The sequence below is a fragment of the Bufo gargarizans genome, chromosome 2 (genome assembly GCF_014858855.1).
Source record: "Bufo gargarizans isolate SCDJY-AF-19 chromosome 2, ASM1485885v1, whole genome shotgun sequence".
Classification (NCBI taxonomy): Eukaryota; Metazoa; Chordata; class Amphibia; order Anura; family Bufonidae; genus Bufo; species Bufo gargarizans.
In genome coordinates this window covers 69,578,857-69,593,920 of record NC_058081.1, presented here as the reverse complement: position 1 = coordinate 69,593,920, position 15,064 = coordinate 69,578,857, and the positions used below count along the sequence as shown (strand labels likewise).

The 15,064-nt window shown below is 46.3% G+C and overlaps 1 protein-coding gene across 1 annotated transcript in view; it reads right to left on the bottom strand.

Moving 5' to 3' along the window:
* Positions 1–14,938, bottom strand: part of USP39 (ubiquitin specific peptidase 39) — a 34,389-nt gene extending 19,451 nt beyond the window's left edge. Inside the window, exons 1-6 of the mRNA XM_044279154.1 lie at positions 14,810–14,938; positions 6,301–6,376; positions 5,826–5,920; positions 5,606–5,742; positions 2,679–2,831; positions 125–350 (exon numbers count right to left, since the gene is read on the bottom strand). Of these exons, the coding sequence (XP_044135089.1) occupies positions 125–350; positions 2,679–2,831; positions 5,606–5,742; positions 5,826–5,920; positions 6,301–6,376; positions 14,810–14,891 (769 nt within the window). The 5' untranslated portion in view covers positions 14,892–14,938. The remainder of the gene's footprint in view (positions 1–124; positions 351–2,678; positions 2,832–5,605; positions 5,743–5,825; positions 5,921–6,300; positions 6,377–14,809) is intronic.
* Positions 14,939–15,064: the final 126 nt, after the last annotated feature.

Genomic DNA, 15,064 nt, shown 5'->3' with positions numbered 1-15,064 from the left:
GAGGGTGTCTTGTACTGTATGATATTGTATTTTCATTTTTTACCTTAGTCTTGGGATAACCCCTTTAATAACAAACCTACTAAGGAAATAGAAAGTAAAGTCGAAAGCAGAGCTGGGACCTCACCCTGTTTAGTGATCTGGAAGGTCTTCTTGCTGCAAAGAACCACAGCCTGCAACATCTCATGTGGGGAGACATGCGCCTTAAAGTTTCTGGGGTTCCACAATTTACGCATCAGCTCTCCAAACCTCTGCACCAAGAGGAACATTATATCTCCTGGAGGGCGCTGAATTCCCCGGTAATTCTCTTCCTCCAAGAAGTAGTTCCTCAGTGGGGGAACATTAGATAACGCCTAGAACAGATACGTAAATACATAGAATAGCATATAAGCCTCCACGTGTAATAACCCATTCCAAGGGGGATGTAAAGAAAGGGTTTTCTTTTTATAGGTTTTCACTTTTTTTTTTTTTTTTTAAAGGTATAAAAACATAATAAAAACTATATAAATTTGGTATCAATGTAATTGTATGACCCAAAAATTAAAGAGGTTTTCCGGTATTAATTCCTTTTTATCTAACGGCTGCAGCTGGCCTTCTTACATCCAGGGCTGCAGCGGCCTGATCACATGCTCCGCTGCACCCAATAACTGGCATTAGCGGTGATGTGACCACAAGTAGCACGTCACCACTGAACATAGTCATTGGCTTTGGCAGAGCATGTGACCATGCCCATGCAGCGCCGGATGTAAACAGTCCGTGGACAGGTACATGGACGCAGCGAGTATGTCCTGAGCGGCAGGGAGCAGGTGAGTATAAGTCTTCTGTGTCAGAAGGCAGGCTGCAGGCATTAGATAACAAGTAATTATTACCAGAAACCCCCTTTAAAAGGTCATCACATCACTTTTAGCACTAAAGAAACAATGTAAAAAAACAAAAACGGCGGAATTGCAATTTAAAAAAAAATAATTCACTATGATATTTTAACAAATGGTTACATTTATGTTCTCAAAGAAGTGGCACCTTTAAGGCCCCATGCACACGGCCGTTGTTCAGGGCCGTGTGCGGGCCGTGGAACCGCGGCCTGGATCCCTTCCTGTGAGCTGGAGCGCACGGCGTCACTGGTTGCTATGACGCCGTGCGCCCCCTGCTGCCGGCACAGTACAGTAATACACTGGTATAGATCATACCAGTGTATTACTGTATTGCGGCGGCAGCAGGGAGCGCACGGCGTCATAGCAACCAGTGACGCCGTGCGCTCCTGCTCACAGGAAGGGATCCAGGCCGCGGTTCCACGGCCCGCACACGGCCCTGAACAACGGCCGTGTGCATGGGGCCTAAGTGTGAATGCGCTCCTATTATCCTGGCAGTAGCATTCTTGTGCACCTTTTGCCCCTCCTATCCCATAGGCGGCCTTGATTAGGTGGTACATATAGCTGTGCGTGCTCCTCCTCTCATTGGTTGCTGGATGCACAGAGGGGACTAGGAGCAGCACACTATATGTGCAGGGTCTGCTTCCCTGAATGTAGATGCCCAACGGCATAGGTAGAGTTAGAATAGGACCTGCCTGACTGAGACCACCGTGGCGCTGGTAGGCGGGCATAGATGTGTTTTCAAAATATATTGGCTGAGAGTCTCAGGTTTTATATAATGTTTGTATCTATTGTGCATTATTTCCTATGATTTCTTTACTTATAACTGTTGCTAAGTACATCCGCATATTCAGTTATCATTTCGTGCAGGATGTTTTGTATCTTTTTTTTTGTGATTTTTAACTTAAATGGTGCCATAAAAAAATACAATTTGCCCCACAAAACAAGCCCTCATACGTCTATGGAAATGTAAAAAAGTTATGGCTTTTAGAAGGTGGGGAGGCAAAAATAACAAAAAAGCTGCATCCTTAAGGGGTTAATAAACTGCCCCTTCTGAGCCCATAAGAGCAGAAATGGCAGCTTGATCTGTGCTGATGGGCAAAGTGAAGACTCTTTACACAGTTCTCCACTACTGCTCATAAGATTTAAAGGGGTTATCCAACCGCCTATAATGCCTCTCCAAATGCTCGGGCCCCTCACAGATTGTACTTACCCTGCTCCCCGACACCCGCTGCATCTCCCAGTCGGGTGGATCAAAACATCCGGCGATGGGGCGTTGCAGCCAATAGTAGGCTGCGACAGGAGCGAGTCTCCCTAGAGTCACCCGAAACGGCCCGTTCCTGTCGCGGCCCGCTATTGGCATTATATTGGGGATGAGGGGGGGGCGCATTATAACTCCTTTAAAGATGTATTCAGGTTATAAAATGTTATCCCCTATCCACAGGACAGGGGATAACTACCAGATTGGTGTGGTCTACCACTGGGACCCCTCCTGAAATGGACAGAGCAGCTGGTTAGGAATGTGCAGTGCGGCTTGGTTAATTTCTATGCGAATGCTGGAGACAGCCGAAATTAATGGAGTGGTGCTGCACTTTTCTGACCAGCCACTCCGTTTATTTAAGGGGGGCTCCAAAGGTTCCTGCTCTCCTGATCGTGGGGGCCCAAGTAGTAAGACCCCACCCATCTGATAGTTATCCCCAATCCTGTGGATAGGGGATAACTTGTTACAACCGGAATACCACTTTAAGAACCAAGTAGTGATTCATCAAACTTGCTACCCTCCCTATGAATGCGAGAGTCTTTGCCACTCACCTGCAATACAGCATTAGCATAGTCATTAGCTTTGATGTTGTTGAGCCCCACAATGCCCGGTAGGTAGGTGGTTCCATCGTATGCCCGAGACAACTTTGCCTGTTTGTCCAGATTGCTGATTTGAGCTTTAGTGAACGTTGGCTTCAATACATACTGAGGAAGAACACAGAGAGTGATGATTGAGAAATGTGACACTCGGGCTGCACCGTTTTTTTTTTATCAGATTTTTTTTTTTATTAAACACATTTTGCTAAATTGTACAAACAATAGGGACTACTTAATTACAAGCCAGATATAAAAATGATATACAGAGACATTAAGTAAGCCCCCAAAGTCCCCTCCACCCCCTAGCGAAGAGACGGTCTGCCACTTGTAACAAAAGTATCACACCTATCATCTGATAAATCAACAAACTCATATGTAGGTCCTATCCATATGCATACCTAGCTACACCGTCAGGGCGCCTCAATCATTCTCCAGTCCAACTTGTTCCGATTCCTGTCATATCCAACTTCTACGCAAATACGGCTGTCCAGTCACTCAGCCCGGTCTGCCCCCCACCAACACAGGGGAAGTCTAGACAGGCCCAGGGGAGGGGGACCCGGCCCTGGCGGAGAGCCACTTATCCCATATTTCTGCAAATTTGGCTTTGCACTTCCTCTTTGCATACACCCCCCTTTCAAGAGTTACATATATCATTCATCCTATTAAAGGAATTCAGCTACCGAGGGAGGCTGTGGACGAATCCAGTACTGAGCTATCTGCTTCCGGGCTTGGAATAATAGGCGACGCACTCCAAGACGCATATCATGGGCCACAACGTTCACCACCCCCAGTAGACAGGCTGTAGGAATAAACGGCACTCCAATTTGGTATGCATCACTAATACTTTTTATCACCCCTGTCCAGAAGCTCGAGAGCTCATCGCACTCCCAAAACATATGATTTATAGACGCAGGTTCCACACCGTGGGCATGAGGCATCCTCTCGAACCCCAATTTTACACAGGAAAGATGGGGTTCGGTATACTAGGTGGATCAGCAACACTTGAAACACGCGATGTCCCTCACATACCGATAGTTGCGGCGTTAGTGCCAGTATCTCATTCCATTGTTTAAGCGAAATAGGGCCGTCATCCTCCTCCCACTACTGCCTAACCTGAAGAGGTCCCTCTCCCAGAGACTTTACAAAAGGATTCCTATATATTAAAGAGATCAACCCTTTTGTAGAGGACCGAATGAGAATCTGCTGCAGGAGTGGAACCCTCACACAGGTCACCGAGATAGATTTGGCCTGTGACTGGAACGCGTGTCTCAGCGGCAGAAAATGATAGAAGGCAGTACGAGGAAGGGCAAACTCCTCTCTAATCTGGTCAAATGACTTAAATTCCTACTTTCTGCAGCTGGTATAAGAATACCACTCCCTCCTTCTGCCAGCTCTATCTTAGAAGAATTTTTGCGCCAGATCAAGCTTCTAAACAGGCCCTGTATTTTAAAGAATATCCTCTGCGGGATCCACACTGGGGAATTATGCAGAACCTACATAAGCTTCGGCATGAATATCATTTTAAGGAGATTACTCCTGCCAGCCACGATTAGTGGCAGCTTACACCATGCATTCCTTTATCTGGGAGGGAACGGATGCAAATGAGCTCTTACCAAGCTCTGCCTCTAATGCCCCCAGATGTAAGGCAGCCATCATATAAGTCAGTGTTCAGCTCTTAAAATAAGCCTTGAGACATGCCCTGGATATTAAATAAGCCAGCTTCTCATCTGCAGACAGCCGTTTCAGGGTGATTGCCCCTCATCAGTGCAGAGCAGAGAGTACTGGCTTAACTGGGCGAGAGGCCTGTGTCTGGGTCAGGAGGGAACTAACTCTCCTTAGGGAGAGAGCACCTTTATCTATCATACTTTTTAGCAGCGGTTCAATGTTATCTTTTACATAGTGACTGACATCAGAGGAGGCGTTAATACCTAGATGTTTGAAGCTCTTAGTAACCTGCAGCCGGGTGGACAGAAGGAAGAAACCAGAAGGGATCGGGTCCAGCGGAAACAGAATGGATTTGTCCCGGTTTAAACGGAGAGCCGATCTATCATCGAAATCGGGTATATGGGACCGAGCGACTCAATCCGCTAAGTAAATATGCATGTCACCCGCATATAGAGAGAGACATGTTCTTCACTAATGCCCGATAGAAACCCTACAATTGTTCTGGACGACCTCAGTAGACATGCAAATGGTTCAATTGCTATAGCAAAGAGAAGGGGAGAGAGGGGACAACCTTGTCGGGTGCCCCTTTCCAACTCCAAAGACTCTAAAAGTAGTACCATTGGCCCTATTGCTCCATAGGACATTGATATAGCAATTGGACCCAAGAAATAAAAGTATCCCCAAAGCCCATAGCCCTCAACACCCCACACAAATATTGCCATTCAATGCTATCGAAGGCTTTAGCCACATCCAGAGATAATATTGCCCAACTCCCGACCGCTTCTGACGTTCTGCGGCATTATTTTAATCTATGATGCCGTGTACTCCCGTGTGCACGATCAATGCCGCTCTGGGACATATTGCCCGCTCACGGACCGTGTGTCTCAGAGGGCATACGGTCGTGTGCAAGAGGCCTTAATCACCAATCCACTGGACAGTTGATAACTGTGATCCGACGGCCGGCACTGTATATGGCCATCTCTGTCAGTACCATAGGCTTTGAATGGCTTCACCGCTAATCCTTTAGAACTTCTCCTAGCTGGATGTTAACGGGTTTCCCCAATTCGGTGTTATCACCTATCCAGAGGAGAGGGGATAACTAATTATGCCCTGAATACCCTTTTAAAGTTAGAAAGAGAACAGACTTGCTTGTCTATCTGTTGCAAGGGCCTGTCCAGGCAGCAGACTCCCTTTAGAACAACCTTCCACAAACATACCGTAATGTCTTCCAAGGATGAATCGACGATTTTGTAGTTGTCGGGCAGACAGTAAAACATTAGGGTGTGGAGGTTCAGGAAGACATGGTGGCTAAACTGAACGCTGTGGATATATGCATGAGACTTCAGCCCCCGGCCTGTAGATGGAGAAGACAAAGGAGTCAATAGTCAGATTCGACAACCCAGGACAATTACCAGGCATTCCAAGTTGGTCACTTACCCTGGAAGTACTTTCCGCACACCAGGCAGGCATAGACGTTAATGTGGGACAGGGAAATAGAGCACAACTTCTCAAAGTCAAAATCTAAGACACTCCTGGAAAAAGAGGCCAGCATTAAAGAAATAAGGGAAACCTCCTGAGGATGGGACACACGAGCGAGCCCAATGCGATACATTCGCAGCACGTGTCAGTGAGAGGTCCTGTCCTGGCCTCAGCTCCTCTGACAGGTTCGCACAGCATTATAGTGATTTATAATGGTGTGTAATCCTGCTGAATTACACTGAGATATTGGTGTCAGTGTAATACGATAGATTTCAGGACGCTCAGGGTTATACAGCATTATAAATCAGTATAATGCTGTGCAATGCTCTCAGAGGAGCAGAGGCCAGGACGGGACCTCTCACTGACACATGCTGCGAGTATTCAGCTCGCTCGTGCGTGTCTGGCCTTAGGCGCAGCTCGATGTCACACTCACCTGTTGATAGTGTCCAGGTACGGGCAATGTCTGCTGCGACGGTCTTCAGGCTCATGGCGGCCGTACTTGACGTGAACTGAAATATTTAGCACAAGGTGTTTAGCTTTTACAGATGGTCCTGAACTACGAAAATCCATAAAAACGATCTTCTGATAAGTTACGGAGGCCTGAGAAGTCTCTACAGGGATCAATGATAGAGTCAGTGGTGACTCAGATCACAGACGTCACCAATGTCACCTCGGACATATCAGAAGATCATTTTGACTTGATCCATGCCCCCAAAACATCTAACATGGTGCATAATTTTTATCCAGTTCCTAGAATTGCTGCTATTGGTACTAGATGAAAAAGATTATTTTAGAGCATTTATCTCCACCGATGTCACGAGGGTAACACAGCACAAGACTACCATGGATAAGGCTTGGAAACCGCTATGTTTTCTTATGGGAAGAAAGCGGATTAACCGCTGCCAAATAGTGGGGATGGAGGTGGTGCGTGGGGGTACTACACAATAGTAGGAAAGTGGGGGAACAAATCTCTTCTAAGAGCTGTGGAAAAGAAGCAGAGTGTAAACTGGGCTGCGATAAAAGGGCTGTCCAACTTCAATGGTTTTTCAGATAACCCCCACCAGGACCTGTCTAGGGAGGCATATTCACCTGCTCCCTGATGCTTGCTTCTGGCTCCATGGGTCCAGCGCCATCTTCACTGCATTCTGGTCCACCCATGTACCGATCTGGCATGAACTGGGGTCACAGGCACTGCTGCAGCCAGTGACGCGTCTTCAAGTGGCACATTGCTGCGGTCACATGTCACCGCTGCGGCCAGTCATTGGCTGTCACGGTTCATGCCGGACGTTTAAAGGGGTTCTACAGTTTGTTTTAACTGATGATCTATCCACTGGATAGATCATCAGCCTCTGATCAGAGGGGGTCCGACACCCGGGACCCCTGGCGATCAGCTGTTTGAGAAGGCAGTGCCGCGCCTTCTCACTGTTTACTGCTGACCCAGTGATGTCGCAACTTGTATCAACTGGCCTGGGGCGGGGCTAAGCTCCATTCAAGTGAAGAGCTTAGCCCCGCCCAGGCCACTTGATACTAGTCGTGACGTCACTGGGCCTGCGGTAAACAGTGAGAAGCCCGCTGCGATACTGCCAGCACCGCTGCCTTCTCAAACAGCTGATCGGCGGGGTCCCGGGTGTCAGACCTCCGCCGATCAGATGCTGATGATCTATCCAGAGGACAGATCATCAGTTAAAACAAACCGCAGAACCCCTTTAAGTGCAGTGAAGACAGAGCCAGAACCAAGTTATGGAGAGCAGGCAAGTACGATACTGACGATTTGCACTGCTGGCAGTGGCGTACACACAATCCATGGGGCCCCGGTGCGAAACTGATCCATGGGGCCCCCTTCCCATCGACGCCCCCCCCCCCCAACCCGCTGCCGCGCGTGTAGGCATGTGTGTGTGTGTGTGTGTATATATATATTATATATATATATATATATATATATATATATATATATATATATATATATATATATATACACACATACATACATACATACACACACACACACACACACACACACACAGTATATTACTATATACAAGAGGATGATATTCGGTATAACCCACGGTATTCCCACGTAAAACCAGCTCTGCTACATTATGTAGCAGTGCTGGTTTTGTCATGCATTTCTTTTGCCTTCATATAGTAAAATACTTCATTGGCCTATCAATGGCTTTATAACTAACTCTGCTATATTTCTGTAGACTACAACCTCTGACTGCCCAGTTGAAACTACTACACCCAACATGTTCTGGCAGTAATAGTAAATGGATATTGGTGCAATTCTGAGCTACTAGTCTATATAATAAATATGTAGGCTACATATGTATTATATAGACTAGTAGCTCAGAATTGCACCAATATCCATTTACTATTACTGCCAGAACATGTTGGGTGTAGTAGTTTCAGTCCAACTGAGCAGTCAGAGGTTGTAGGCTACAGAAATATAGCAGAGTTAGTTATAAAGCCATTGATAGGCCAATTAAGTATTTTACCATATGAAGGCAAAAGAAATGCATGACAAAACCAGCTCTGCTACATCCAAGCATATACAAGAAGCTCAATAGAAGCGCCTACACAAAAGAGCTGCACCCCAAGACAACAGAAAAAAAACCATTACTTCATAGCACAAGTCACCAGTCATAACTTTACATACATTGCCCAACTCTCAGCCCCCATCAGACCTCACTCACTCTGAAAGCCGGACCGGCTTCTTTGCGCAGCGCTCTCCCTCTCCCTTTCTTTTCCGGCGCCTTCTCCCTGTCCCTGCATCTCAACATCATGTCCGGCACGCCGCACTGCCGGCCGGGGAGGAGACTCAGGGGCAGGAGCGTACATAAAAATCACTGGGCCCCATAGCAGGAATCTAAATTGGGCCCCCATTCCCCTTTTATAGCCCCTCCCTTTGTTCCATGAACTATTCTTGCTGCTGCGTTTTATAATTTATGCCATCAGGGCCGGATTGGGATTACAAAACAGCCCTGGCACACAAAAGAGCTATAATAGATGCAGTGTGTACAGATGTATATTATATACAGCAGTGTACAGTTATATGAGGTACGCGGTATAATATATGCAGTGTGTACAGGTATATAGTATATTCCCTAGTGTTCTGATATGTGAGGTACATGGTATAATATATGCAGTGTGTACAGGTATATAGTATATACAGCAGTGTACTGATATGTGAGGTACGGGGTATAATATATGCAGTGTATACAGTATATACAGTAGTGTAATATGTGAGGTATAATAGATGCAGTGTGTACAGGTATATAGTAAATACAGCAGTGTATTGACACCTCATACCTCACATATCAGTACACCGCTGTATATACTATATATCTGTACACACTGCATCTATTATACCTCACATATATAGTATATACAGCAGTGTACTGATATCTGTACACACAGCATCTATTATACCTCGTACCTCACATATATAGTATATACAGCAGTGTACTGATATCTGTACACACAGCATCTATTATACCTTATACCTCACATATATAGTATATACAGCAGTGTACTGATATCTGTACACACAGCATATATTATACCTCGTACCTCACATATATAGTATATACAGCAGTGTACTGATATCTGTACACACAGCATCTATTATACCTCATACCTCACATATATACAGTCATGTGAAAAAATTAGGACACCCTTTGAAAGCATGTGGTTTTTTGTAACATTTTTAATAAAAGGTTATTTCATCTCCGTTTCAACAATACAGAGAGATTAAAGTAATCCAACTAAACAAAGAAAACTGAAGAAAAGTCTTTTCAAGATCTTCTGTAAATGTCATTCTACAAAAATGCCTATTCTAACTGAGGAAAAAGATAGGACACCCTTGCCCCTAATAGCGAGTGTTACCTCCTTTGGCTGAAATAACTGCAGTGAGACGGTTCTTGTAGCCATCTACCAGTCTTCGACATCGGTCTGAGGAAATTTTACCCCACTCCTCAATGCAGAACTTTTTCAGCTGTGAGATGTTTGAGGGGTTTCTTGCACGTACAGCCCTTTTCAAGTCACCCCACAGCATCTCAATGGGATTCAAATCTGGACTTTGACTTGGCCATTCCAGGACTCTCCATTTCTTCTTTTTCAGCCAATCTTTGGTTGATTTACTAGTATGTTTTGGGTCATTGTCATGTTGCATGGTCCAGTTCCGCTTCAGCTTTAATTTTCTAACTGATGGTCTCACATGTTCTTCAAGCACCTTCTGATACACAGTAGAATTCATCGTGGATTCTATGATGGTGAGCTGACCAGGTCCTGCTGCAGCAAAGCAGCCCCAAACCATGACACTTCCACCTCCATGCTTCACAGTTGGTATGAGGTTCTTTTCTTGGAATGCTGTGTTTGGTTTACGCCAAACATGTCCTCTGCTGTTGTGTCCAAATAATTCAATTTTGGACTCATCTGTCCAAAGAACATTATTCCAGAAGTCCTGGTTTTTGTCAACTTTATCTCTGGCAAATGTCAGTCTGGCCTCGATGTTTCTCTTGGAAAGCAAAGGTTTCCTCCTTGCACACCTCCCATGCAAGTTAAACTTGTACAGTCTCTTTCTGATTGTAGAGGCATGTACTTCTACATCAACAGTAGCCAGAGCCTGCTGTAGTTCTCGAGATGACACTTTAGGGTTTTTGGAGACCTCTTTTAGCATCTTGCGGTCTGCTCTTGGGGTGAACTTGCTGGGGCGACCAGTCCTGGGCATGTTGGCAGTTGTTTTGAAAGCCCTCCACTTGTAGACTATCTTCCGGACAGTGGAATGGCTGATTTCAAAATCTTTTGAGATCTTTTTAAATCCCTTCCCAGACTCATAGGCTGCTACAATCTTTTTTCTGAAGTCCTCTGACAGCTCTTTTGCTCTCACCATGGTGCTCACTCTCACTTCAACAGTCAGGAGCACACCAAACTAAATGTCTGAGGTTTAAATAGGGCAAGCCTCATTCAACATGCAGAGTAACGATCTACTAATTATGTGCACCTGGTGTGATATACCTGTGTGAGATCTGAGCCAATTTAAGAGGGAATACATGTGAGGGTGTCCTATCTTTTTCCTCAGTTAGAATAGGCATTTTTGTAGAATGACATTTACAGAAGATCTTGAAAAGACTTTTCTTCAGTTTTCTTTGTTTAGTTGGATTACTTTAATCTCTCTGTATTGTTGAAACGGAGATGAAATAACCTTTTATTAAAAATGTTACAAAAAACCACATGCTTTCAAAGGGTGTCCTAATTTTTTCACATGACTGTAGTATATACAGCAGTGTACTGATATCTGTACACACAGCATCTATTATACCTCGTACCTCACATATATAGTATATACAGTAGTGTACTGATATCTGTACACACAGCATCTATTATACCTTGTACCTCGCATATCAGTGCACTGCGGTATATACTATATATCTGTACATATTGCATGTATAATACTGTGTAATATATGCAGTGTGTGTATGTGTATATATATATATATATATATATATATATATATATACACACACACATACATACACAGAGCAGTGTATTGATGTGAGACATAGAAGGTATAATACTGTAGATGCAGTGTTTACAGATATATGTGGTCAATTATACATTATGGTCACTGTGTGTGTGAGGTACATGAGGTAGTAGTGGTCACTGTAACTGTCTGAAGTATTATATATGAGTGAGCAATGAGTAAAAACAGGGCATGGAGGGGGGGGGGGGGGGGGGGTAAATGATGAAAAGTGGAGGACCTCCTCTTACCACTCCAGTCTGTATGAATTAACGCAGAGCTGATTGTGAACTTCTAATACTTGCTGTTAGGGGTTGAAGGACCTGGGATGATGTCATCACAGGTCCTGGCAGATATACCTTTGAAACCTAGGAACTACACCATTTTTGGTGCAGTTCCTTTGCTTGATTCTGCAGGACCTGTGATGTTGAATATGATGTCATCACAGGTCCTGGCAGATGCACTGTTCTAACCTGGGAACTACACTTTACACTGTGCAGTTCCCTTACAGGACCTCTGATGACATCATCAAAGGTCCTTTAGCTTTAGAAAGATAAATAGGAGCAATTAGGGGGCGGGGCCTCTCCTCCACTTCGGCCCAGTCTGCCTATATGGTACATAGCCACTGCTCAGGGGGAGGAGACTCAAGGGAGGGTAGGGCTGGCAGCAAGGAAACTCAACACTGGGGGGCGGGCCCCGGGCCGGCCGCCCGGGTTATACAGGCACAGCACTAGGGCTGCAGCTAACGATTATTTGAATAATCGATTAGTTGCCGATTAATTTCTACGATTAATCGGGAAAAACGACAAAATTACAAAACAGAGAGGTTTATATGATCTTACTTGAAAAATTATGTTCAAAGGCCATATTAAAACAAATTGTGGACGACACTATTATGGGGGATCTGTGGACGACACTATTATGGGGGATCTGTGGACGACACTATTATGGGGGATCTGTGGACGACACTATTATGGGGGATCTGTGGACGACACTATTATGGGGGATCTGTGGACGACACTATTATGGGGGATCTGTGGGCGACACTATTATGGGGGATCTGTGGGCGACACTATTATGGGGGATCTGTGGGCGACACTATTATGGGGGATCTGTGGGCGACACTATTATGGGGGATCTGTGGACGACACTATTATGGGGGATCTGTGGACGACACTATTATGGGGGATCTGTGGACGACACTATTAAGGGGGATCTGTGGGTGGCGCAGTTATGGAGAGGGGGATCTGTGGGTGGCGCAGTTATGGAGAGGGGGATCTGTGGGTGGCGCAGTTATGGAGAGGGGGATCTGCACCTGCTTTAGATCCCCTTCTATGAGACAGAGCAGAGAGTTGTTCTGCACAAATGGCTCCCGCTCCGATAGACTTAAAGTGGCTGTCTTATCACAGAGAATGGGTGCATATCGCTAGGATATTTCCCCATTGTCTTATAGGTGTGGGTCCGACCGCTGAGACCCGCATCTATATCAAGAACAGAGCCCTGCAAAGTGGTGGCTGGAGGACTCCGGTCCGTCCCCACAGAAGTAAATGGGAGCTCACCGTGCATGACCTACCACCGCTCCCACTCACTTCTATGGGCCTGAAGGAAATAGCCGAGCCAGCGCTCAACTATTTTTGGCGGCCCCATAGAAGTAAATAGAGAGCAGCTGCCCATGTATCCCACTTTTAGGGCTCCGTTTAGGTGGGACCTGCACCTATCAGATAATGGGGGGGCTTATCCTAGTGATATGTCCCAATTGTATGAGATTGAGAATAACCCTTTAAGCCGTCCCTGTATTATATAGGCGTCCACTGTGTAACATAACATTTCCCCTGCAACAGAAATGCCAGGCCAGATGTGACTTGGAAGGGGTTGTCTCTAATGAGAGGAGTTGGACTGTGCGGACACCCCTGGCAGGACAGTAATGCACTCGATTCTATGAGCTGTGTTGGGGGACTGCTGGTGTGGGATGACATAGCACGCATCAGCAGGAAGTGGCAATACGGCTACATACGGGCTTGGGGCAGCACGGTGGCTCAGCTCTGGGGTCCTAGGTTTGAGTCCGACCAAGGACAACATCTGCATGGAGTTTGTATGTTCTCCCTGTGTTTGTGTGGGGATACTCCCAAAGACATACCGATAAGGACCTTAGATTGTGAGCCCCATTGGGGACAGCGTGATGCGAATGTCTGTAAAGCGCTGCGGAATATGTCAGTGCTATGTAAGTGCATACAATAAGTAAATATATATAGGCACAATAACGGCTGGTTCATCCCTCCTGAAGCCACGTATCCTGTGTGCAGGAAGAAGCAGGAGGCCAGCTGTTTCAAAAGTCCCAGTATGGGCCTTGGAGAATGCTGGGAGTTGTAGTTCCACTGCAGCTGGGGGAAATCCCTGATCTGGGATGGACAAATCGCAATTGTTTAAAGAGGTATTCCAGTTGTTAAAAGTTATCCCCTATCCTAAAACTATTAGATTGGTGGGGGTCCTACTGCTGGGGACCCCCCACGCGCACACACTGACAAGAATGGGTACATCACTGAAATTAAAGGGGTTTTCCTCTCACAAACAATGGTGGCATATCGCTAGGATATGCCCCCATTGTCTGATAGGTGCGGGTCCCACCTCCAGGACCGGCAACAACAATGAAAACAGAGCAGAGAAAGGTGGTGGAGGGCGCACTGCACAGCATCCTTCCATTCATTTCTATGGGGCCACGGAAATTAGCGAGCGCTGGCTCGGATATTTCCATCTGCCCCATAGAAATAAATGGGAGCGGTGGCCGCGCAGTGCGCTCCCATTCACTTGTATGGGGAGATCACTTGGCGGTGGCCGGACCCTGGGGTCCTCCAGCCACCCCTCTCCCAGCAATATCCCCCCATTGTCTGTGATGGGAATACCCCTTAGGGCAGCAGGCCGGGTATGCACACTGCCACTCTGTTACCTTCAGTGGGGTACCCATTCTCATGATCGGTGGGGGTCCCAGCAGTAGGACCCCCACCAATCTAATAGCCTGTAAATAGGAGATAACTTTTAACAGCACTTTAAGAAGTTGTCCCTTTAGGACAGACCCCTTCTATGTGTCCGATCAGGGACCTCACAGAGGGGAGCCCCTACTATAGTCAGGGATTTGGTGCAACTAAGCTGATGTCACACAATAGATCAAATCCCCATGCAGCTCTCTAGCATGAGCACAGCCACAGAGGGCAGTTCCCTCCTCTAGCACAGGAGGCACCCAAAAAAAGAGTCAGTGTAAGCAGCCATGCTGTTTACCAATGCGGGAGCCTCCGCGTACAGATTAACCAATCACAGGCCGTCTTATATATCTGCACAGATGTGTAAGAAATGAAAGCTGAGCCCTTATTGGTTGCTATCATTCATTCACTCCCATCTGTCCCGGCGGCGCTCCGTATCTTTCACGCACCTGCCACTTCATCATCATCATCTTCTTCTTCTTCATCTTCCTCCTCCTCCGCTTCACGTTTCAACCGTTTCTCCACGCTCATCCTGGTCTCCCCGCCACCAGTGCGTGCCGAGCCTCGAACTTCTAGAAGCCCCGCCCCTTCGCAAAATGAGACCATTGATTGGGCCCACGCTGAATGAGGACGAGGTTTGACACGCAGACATTTTCTGGGCGCTCATTGGCTCTATCCGCGTAACCTTTGACCAGAGGTCACCA